At 68.1% G+C, this 8680-nt stretch overlaps 1 protein-coding gene across 1 annotated transcript; it reads left to right on the top strand.

Annotated features, from left to right (window-relative positions):
* Positions 1 to 3403: 3403 nt before the first annotated feature.
* Positions 3404 to 8351, top strand: ISYNA1 (inositol-3-phosphate synthase 1). Its single transcript, XM_035569811.2, has 11 exons — positions 3404 to 3468; positions 4471 to 4595; positions 4702 to 4863; positions 5015 to 5144; positions 5218 to 5411; positions 5502 to 5651; positions 5731 to 5946; positions 6048 to 6212; positions 6296 to 6409; positions 6496 to 6713; positions 7806 to 8351. Exons 2-11 carry the CDS (start codon positions 4482 to 4484, stop codon positions 8020 to 8022), a joined length of 1680 nt encoding a protein of 559 aa, XP_035425704.1. The 5' UTR covers positions 3404 to 3468; positions 4471 to 4481; the 3' UTR covers positions 8023 to 8351.
* Positions 8352 to 8680: the final 329 nt, after the last annotated feature.

The raw sequence follows: 8680 nt of genomic DNA on the forward strand, positions 1-8680 counted from the left end.
AGGGCGCTCTGAGCAGCTCCTGGTCTCCTTGGGCAGCTGCTGTGCTGCCTGCTTTGGGATCCCCACCTCTAACAGAGGATGACAGACACAAGTTCACCGGTCTCAGGGCCAGAAGTGCTGGCAGATCACGCTCCATCCACCTGTGCAAATAATGAGCCAGCGTTCGTCTGTGGTTGGCTCCCCTTTAGTGCCAGACCCTGGATTCTACCTCCAAAATAGTGAGATAGCGATGGGGCGAGCGCATGCAATCCAGCAATCAAATAATGTGGCTGAGGAATAGATGTTTTAGCTTTTTTTGTTATTTTTGAAAGTGGGGGGAAATGGTGGGCTCTGCTTGGGTCTCAATCTCACCAGCTTCAGCTTTGGAAAAGGAAAATGCAGGAGTGTGGGGCAGGGAAGGGATGCTCCTGCAGCTGAGGGTTTGCTCGCAGGGGGTGAGCCGGGTGCGTGGAGCCTGGTGGTGCTTTTCCAAAGCGCTGAGGGAGAGAGAACGGAGGGCTCGTGTTAGCTGAGCCGTGCTCTTGCAGGTCCTGAGCAGCCTGGGGCAAAGCCCTCGGGGTTTTAGTTCTGAGTGCTGCCCTCGGGAAGGCGCAGAGCCCTGGCTGTCACTTCACCACCTCTCGAGCATCCACAGCTCCTCGCTCCCTGTCCCTCCTGCCCGTTACCTCTGTCACTGGTGCAGGCTCACCCCCCGTCACCTGCCACCTCCCTGGGGACACCAGGTCTGCATCAGCAAAATGTGTGGGATTGCCGCCGCCTGCGCCCTCCGGGGTCCCCGTCCCCTCCTGCCACAGCCCTCGGCTTCCCTAGGTAATTCCTCCAAACCCCTGGCAGCTCGCGCTGCCTGGGGTCACGCAGAGAACTAATTAACTCCGAGCAGCACCAGTGGAAATTTACTGGCTGCTTCCTCTGTGCCAGAGCCAGCCTGGCTCCAGAAGCTTCCCTTCTTATCTGAACCCGGCTGGGAACCCGCGGCTGCCGGCCTTCGGCGGGGGCACGCAGCACGGAGCAGCTCGGGGTTGCAGAAATCCCCCGATTTTGGGGCTGCGAGCGGGGCAGCATCCCTGGTTCGAGGCGTGCACCTCATGCAGGTCCACGAGGAGCCCTGGCCACGACCACCGAGCTCGCACCCGGCAGTGTCCCCGCGCAGCATGCCACGCTGTCCCCGTGTCACCAAACAGCGCGCGATCACCCCGCAGCGCACTGAGGTCTGCGGGATGCTCAAAACACGGCGAAACAGCCGCGGGTTTTTCCGTCCCGTGGGGTCAGGTCGCGCGCCTTTTGCTTGGCGGCTCGTTTCCAGGAGGAAGCTCATTAGCCTAATTTGCCCTCGACACGCTCGGCCGGAGCCGGTCCCTCTTGCAGCACCGCTGCCGTGCTCCCACCGCGGCGCGGCGACCACCCTGAGCTGTCCATCCGTCTGTCCCTTTGCACGTGTCCGTCCGTCCGTCCTTGGGTGCGTGGCTCCCGGCGGGTCACGGCGAGGGGACAGGAAGGAGAGGAAAAGGAGCTGCCAGCAGCGGCCATGGGCGAAGATAAGGGAGGGTCAGAGGCTGGCGGTTATTTAACGCCAAGGGAAAAATCCCAAATCCCAAAGGTGCAGGAGGCAGCCTGCTGCGGGCGGGAGGGCTTGGGGTAAAAACAGCGGCTTTGGGATAGGGAATTGGGGCGGTATTATAAGGGAAAGGGATGGGGGATGGGGGGATGCCCTCCAGGGGGTCCCCATAAGCAACCCGCCCCCCAGTTGGGGGAAGAGAATCAGGCCCTGAACGCGACGTATGGGTGGGTTTGGGGCCTGGCGGAGGGTTTTTTTTTGGGGGGTGGGGGACACCTCCCGGTGCCATTGCTCTGGGGCCGCGCTGGTCGCTATGGCTCCGTGCTCGCCTGGCCCCCCGCCAGCCCCCGGCAGCTGGGGAGCTGAAGGCGCTGGGCGGCCGGCCCGGGCGCCCGGCCCATGAGCGCCGGGAGCAGGAACAAGGGAGCCCCGCTCATGCGGTGCCGAGCGTGGGAGGGGTGGGAAGGGAGTGGGGGAAGGAACAATGGTGGGAGTTCTGGGAGGGGGCAAAAAAAGGAAAGCCAGTGGAAAAATACCAGTTCTCGGCCCCTGGCAGCGCTGCCTGGACCCTCCCCGCCCCAGGATTATTGTACAAAGAAATGTTATTTTTGTTTCAATAATTTGCTGAGGCACTGGAATTCCAGCGCGGGGCTCGTTTTGTGCTCCAGCCCGGCACTGAGGGCGCATTGTTCCGCCGCTGCCCACGGCCTGGATGCGGCCCTCGGGCCCCGACGCCCCCGGCACCGCCGATGCCCGGCGGCTTCCCCCAGCAGGTGCCCGGCCCCGGTGGTCCCCGCGTGTCATCCCCCCCATGTGCCCCCACCCCCCAAAAAAAAAAACAAACCTCTGCACACGCTTGGCGGTGCCAGCGGCCCCCGCGGAGCCAGGGCCCGGGGCTGGCGGGTGGGTGGCAGCCGAGCTGTCCTCGCCACGTCGGCGGGGAGCATGGGTGGGGAAGGGGCTGGGAGCGCTGGGGGGGGGGATGCGGGGGGACACGGGCGTTGCTCCTGCTCCGGGGGGGGGTGTTGGGGAAGAGGGGTGGGGGTTCCTTTGAAGCGGGGCCTTCCCATTGAAATGGCAGCCAGGCCCCCCGGGGCCCCCTCGCTGTCCCGCTGCCCGTCCTCCGCAGAGGCTGGGAGCAGCCTCCCGGCGGCCTCTCCCGTGGCCAAAGGGGGGGCAGCGCCCGGCGGCCCCCTCCCCGCAATGGGGTGGGGGCTGCAGGGCGAGACAGGGATGCAGGCTGCCACCGTCAGGGTGCCCGTGCTGGGGGCTGTGGGGTCAGAACGCCGGGGGGCTCTGGGATGGGCTGGATGGGGGTGATGGGGGCTGTGGGGTGATGGTGATGGGGGCTGCAGGATGACAGCGATGGGGGCTGCAGGGTGACGGTGGTGGGTGCTGTGGGGTCCCCAGAAATAGGGGATTTGGGATGCCCAAGCCAGGGGCTGCAGGGTGGTGGGGGCTGCAGGGTGACAGTGACGGGGGCTGCAGGGTGATGATAATGGGGGCCACAGGGTGATGGGGATGGGGGCTGCAGGGTCCCCAAAATGGGGGCTTTCGGATGCCCAAGCCGGGGGCTGCAGGGTGCTGGGTGCTGCGTGGTGACGGTGCCAGGAGCTCCAGGCCCCCATTCGGGGAGCTCCGGGGTCCCCTTGCGGGGGGCTCCGGGATGCCCCAGGCGGCTCCGGCCGCGTGGGCCCGGCCCCGTGGGCAAGCTCCGGTTCCACCCCCCCCTTCCCCATCCCCACCGCTCCGGAAGCCCCGGGCCCGGGGCCGTGAATGGGCGGAAGGCGGCGGCGGGACCCCCCCGGCCCCTGCCCCGGTGCCACTTCCCCTTCCCGGGTCAGCGGCCGCTTCCCCTTCTGGAGGCGCGGCGCTGCGGGAGGGCTCGGCCCGCCCCGCTCCGGGCCCCGCCGGTGAGAACCGGGGGGGGGGGACGACGACACACACGGGGGGACACGGGACCCCCCCCCCCCCCCCGGGGAAACCCCCCCCCCCCGGGGAAACCCCCCCGCCCGGGGGGCCCCTGCCCTTGGGGCGCGCACGGAGCCGGTGCCGGGCGCACGGAGCCCGGCAGCGCGCAGGGCAGCGGGGGCCGGGGGCGAGCTGGGGCCGTGCCCGGTGCCTCCCCCGCCCCGTCCCCCCCCCCCCCCATCCGCCGGTATCGGGGCACGTGCGGGGGCGGGGGGGGGGGGGGGGGGACGGGACCTTGGGGGGTCCGGCGAGGATGGAAAGTTTTGGGCTGGGCGGAGCCGGGGGGGGGGGCGGGCCCTGGGAGCCGATTAAGCGGCGGGAGCCGAGGGGAAGCCCCAGCCGCGCTCGCATCCCCCCGTGGGGCAGCACCGGCACCGGGCTCCTGCGCGCCCCCCGCTCCGGTGAGTGCCCCCCCCCCCCCCCTAAACCGGGGCGAGGAGGGGGGTGGGACCCGGCTCCTGCCGCCCTCCGCACCCCTGGGGACGGCCCCGGGGTCGCCGCGTCCCCGCGCCCCCTCCCCGGGCTGCGCGCTCCGGGCCGCCCCCCCGGGGTCCCGGTGGCACGGAGCGGGGGGGTGGCTCCGGTCCCGGTGTCTCCGGTAAGCCCCGATGCCATCCCCGGTAACCCCCGGTAACCCCTGGTCCTGCTGGCACCGGTCCCCTGTGCCATCTGCCACCCGGGGGATGGGGACAGCGGGGATTTTGGGGACAGAGGGGACTTTGGGGACAGCGGGGACAGCCTGCCCCGTGCCATCCCTGCTTGTCGGGGGCTCGGTGATGTCCTGGGGCTGGGGGCAGCGGTGCTGAGCTGGGAGGGGACAGGGACAGGGGCTTGGAGCCAGCCGTCCCCACCAGCACAGCCCGGAGCCACATCCCAGCGGGGCTGGGGGGGGGGAGGCCGGCGTGCCAGGCTCCGGGGGTGCCACCCATTTCCTCCAATTCCAGCTCCAGGAACAATGGCAGAGACATTCCTTGTGGAGAGCCCCGATGTCACGTACAGCAAGGACTTCATCGAGGCCAAGTACACGTACAGCACCGTGCACGTCTGCAAGGAGAACGGCGTCACCAAGGTACGGGATGGGGACGGCGGGGTTGGGAACACCAGCGCCCGGCCTCGTGGCACCGGGTCCGGCCCTCTCGGTGCCCGCTCACGTCCCCGCTGTCTGTGCCGTGCAGGTGAGGCCGTGCTCCACCCGCTTCACCTTCCGCACGGGGCGGCAGGTCCCCCGCCTGGGCCTGATGCTGGTGGGCTGGGGAGGCAACAACGGCACCACGGTGACGGCGGCCGTGCTGGCCAACAGGCTGGGCCTGTCCTGGATGACCAAGACGGGGCGCAAGGTGGGTGTCCGGGCTGCACCCCGATGGGGATGGGGGCACCCGAGGTGGTCCCGTCCCCACCCGGGTCCTGCGGAAGGGGGCTGTGGCCCCGGGTTCCTGGTTTTGTGGGGTCTCCCGTGCCGGTTGCTCATCGTCACGCTCTCCTCCCCAGAAAGCCAACTACTACGGCTCGCTGCTCCAAGCCTCCACCGTGTGCCTGGGCACCGGCCCCACCGGTGACGTCTACGTGCCTTTCCGGGACCTGCTGCCCATGGTGCACCCCAACGACATCGTCTTTGATGGTAGGTGGGGCGGGCGGGGGGCCTGGTGACAGGCAGGGGGTGCGGGACCAGCATGGTCGCGTCCCCCCCGCAGGCTGGGACATCTCCTCACTGAACCTGGCCGAGGCCATGCGGCGGGCGGAGGTGCTGGACTGGCCTCTGCAGGAGCAGCTCTGGCCCCACATGGAGAAGATGAAGCCCCGGCCCTCCATCTACATCCCCGAGTTCATCGCCGCCAACCAGGAGGAGAGGGCGGACAACGTGCTCCGCGGCTCCAAGGCCGAGCAGGTGCCGGGGGGACGGTGGAGGGGCAGAGAGGGGGGGGGTGAGGATGAGGACGCGACACTGACCCGTCCCCACGTCCCGCGGTCACGGCAGGTGGAGCAGATCCGCAGGGACATCCGGGACTTCAGGGAGAGCAGCGGGGTGGACAAAGTCATCGTGCTGTGGACGGCCAACACGGAGCGCTTCTGCGACGTCGTGCCGGGGCTCAACGACACCGCCGACAACCTGCTGCGGGCCATCGAGGTGAGGGCGCGCGGGAGGGGGACACACACAACACACACGCACCGTGCCGCCGGCGCTGAGCCGCCCCGTGTCCCCGCAGCGAGGCCTGGAGGTGTCCCCGTCCACGCTCTTCGCCGTGGCCAGCATCCTGGAGGGCTGCGCCTACATCAACGGGTCCCCCCAGAACACCTTCGTGCCGGGCGCGGTGGAGCTGGCCGCCCAGCGCCGCGTCTTCATCTGCGGCGACGACTTCAAGTCGGGGCAGACCAAGCTCAAGTCGGTGCTGGTGGATTTCCTGGTGGGCGCCGGGCTCAAGGTACGCGGGGACGGGGCTGCGCGTGGCGCCTCGGGGCCCGGCTGCGATGTCCCCGCGGGGGGACGGACCCGGGGGTCGACCTGCCTGCTGCCCCCACCCAGACCAAGTCCATCGTGAGCTACAACCACCTGGGGAACAACGACGGGAAGAACCTCTCGGCCCCGCAGCAGTTCCGCTCCAAGGAGATCTCCAAGAGCAACGTGGTGGATGACACGGTGCAGGCCAACCCCGTCCTCTACGGACCGCACGACAAGCCCGACCACTGCGTGAGTTGGGGACGGGGGGGCCCGATATTTGGGGAGGGGGCCCGTGGGGGCGATGGGGGGCTGACGGGGGCGTCCCTTGGCAGGTGGTGATCAAGTACGTGCCCTACGTGGGGGACAGCAAGCGCGCGCTGGACGAGTACACGTCGGAGATCATGATGGGCGGCACCAACACCATCGTCATCCACAACACGTGCGAGGTGCGCGGCGCGCGGGGCTGGCGGGGTGACACGTCCCCGAGCCCGGCCGGGTGAGGACCTCACCCCGTGCCCCTCGCTGCCCGTAGGACTCGCTGCTGGCCAGCCCCATCATCCTGGACCTGGCCATCCTGACGGAGCTGTGCCAGCGCATCACCTTCTGCACCGAGGGCGACCCCGAGTTCCAGGGCTTCCACAGCGTCCTCTCCATCGTCGCCTTCCTCTGCAAGGCCCCGCTGGTGCCCGAGGGCACCCCCGTCGTCAACGCCCTCTTCCGCCAGCGCAGCTGCATCGAGAACATCCTGAGGTACCTGCGCCTGGGGGTCACCGGGAGGTGGCCTTTCCTGGGGGTCCCGGGATCCCCCCAGCCTTGGGGACAGGTCCCCGGGGGCGGCCGGGCCTGTGGTGGCCGCTGCTGGTGGCTCCCCCTGCGGGGCTCTCGATGCCCCCGGTGCCCGAAGGCTGCGGGTGCCAGACCCAGCCACGGGTCCTGGTGCTCCGTACACAGGGTGCCCAGCACCCATGGGTGCTCAGGACCAATGCATGGGGTGTCCAGCACCAGGGGGTCCTCGGTGCACAAGGTTTGGGGTGTCCAGTACTGGTGGGTCCCTGTGCCCAGTGCTGGTGCGTGATGGTTCCAGAGCCCAGGGGATTCCTGGTGCCTGGCGCCCAGCACCGGTGGGTCCCAGTGCCCAGTGCCCAGTGCCCAGTGCAAATGGGGTCCCAGTGCTGGGGGTGCCCAATCTTGGTGGGTCCCAATGCTGGGGGTGTCCACCACCAGCAGCCCCCAGTGCCTAATGCAGGGGGTGCCCAATTCCCCGGGGTGTCCTACGCCACCGAGCCCCCGTACCCAACGCAAGGGGTGCCAAGCACCAGTCGGTCCCAGCACCCAGTCCCTGCTGGTCCCAGTTCCTGATGCCCAGGGCGCCCAACGCCAATGGGTCCTGGCACCCAACGCTGATGGGTCCCCAGGGGTGTCCCCAACCCTGCAGGGTGCTGGTGCAGGGGGTGCCCGGTGCCATTGGGTTTTGGTACCCCAATATTTGGGGGGTTCCCAATGCTGGTGGGTCCTGGTGCATGGGGTGCCATGGGGACCTGGCACCCAATATTTGGGGGTCCCCAACTTTGGTGGGTCCTAGTTCATGGGGTGCCAAGGGCCAAGGGGTCTTGGTACCCAATATTTGGGGGTCCCCAACCTTGGTGGGTTCCAGTGCATGGGGTGCCCAGGACCACGGGGTCCTGGTACCTAATATTTGGGGTCCCCAATCCTGATGGGTCCCGGTGCATGGGGTGTGCGGGGCCATGGGGGTCCTGGCACCCAGTCCTTGTGGCCCCCCCAGCCCCGGTGGGTGCCGGCGCCCACCCCTGAGCCTCTCTCTCCCTCCCCCCCCCCCGGCAGGGCCTGCCTGGGGCTGCCCCCCCAGAACCACATGCTGCTGGAGCACAAGATGCAGCGGCCGGCGCTGAGCCCGAAGCGCGCCTGCCCGGCGGGGGCCGCCTGCCCCGTCACCCCCAAGAAGGCGGCGGCGCCCCCCCAGCTCAACGGCCACCCCTGCCCCGGCACCGCGCGGCCGGGACCCCCGTGTCCCCCCCTCCACATCGACGGAGCCAACTAACACCCGGTGGGGACCCCCCCACACAAAGGGATGCACAGCCCCCACCCCCAACCCCCCCCTCAACCCACCCCCCCCCAGGGTTGGGGGCTCTGCTGTATGGGGCTGGGGGGGGGTTCTACCTGCCCCCCCTCCCCCCCCCCCCGGGTGCCTTTTTGTATTTTATATGAGCTTTTTGGGGGGGGGGGGGGGGGGGTGGATACAGGGTGGGGGCTGCGACCTGTGCCCCACCCCCCCCCCAGCAGCACCCGGTGCTGCCTGGCTCCCACGCCGACTCGAAACTGTGAAGCTTTGTACCCCCCCCCACCAATAAACCCGCAGCGAGCCCCCCCCTTGCCCCGTCTCGCCTGGTTCCTGGCCCCCCCCAGACCCTCCCGGCCCCCCTGGGGCCAAGCAAGAGCCAAACGCCGCCTTCTGAAAAAAATCAAATTACATTTATTGATGCAGGGTTGGTTGTTTTGGTTTGTTTTTTTTTTTCCCTTTTTTTTTTTTTTTGATTTTTTGGGGATTTTTTTTCGGTATATTTTTTTCCTTTTTTTTTTTAACGATTTTTTTTTTCCTTTTATGATTTTTTTTTCTTTTTTTTTTTTTTTCCCCCGTTTTCGTTTCGCTAAGCAACGTTGGGGCTAAAGACTCGGGACTAGAAAGGAGGGACACGCTC

This window comes from Cygnus atratus, chromosome 26 (genome assembly GCF_013377495.2).
Source record: "Cygnus atratus isolate AKBS03 ecotype Queensland, Australia chromosome 26, CAtr_DNAZoo_HiC_assembly, whole genome shotgun sequence".
NCBI lineage: Eukaryota > Metazoa > Chordata > Aves > Anseriformes > Anatidae > Cygnus > Cygnus atratus.

What these genes read in the sequence shown, in the direction of transcription:
- ISYNA1 (XM_035569811.2), top strand. Translation starts at nt 4,482, where the DNA reads ATGGCAGAGACATTCCTTGTGGAGAGCCCCGATGTCACGTACAGCAAG. An exon ending in AGGAGAACGGCGTCACCAAG is followed by an intron (nt 4,596 to 4,701) that starts GTACGGGATGGG and finishes TGTGCCGTGCAG; the next exon opens with GTGAGGCCGTGCTCCACCCG. An exon ending in TGGTGGGCGCCGGGCTCAAG is followed by an intron (nt 5,947 to 6,047) that starts GTACGCGGGGAC and finishes GCCCCCACCCAG; the next exon opens with ACCAAGTCCATCGTGAGCTA.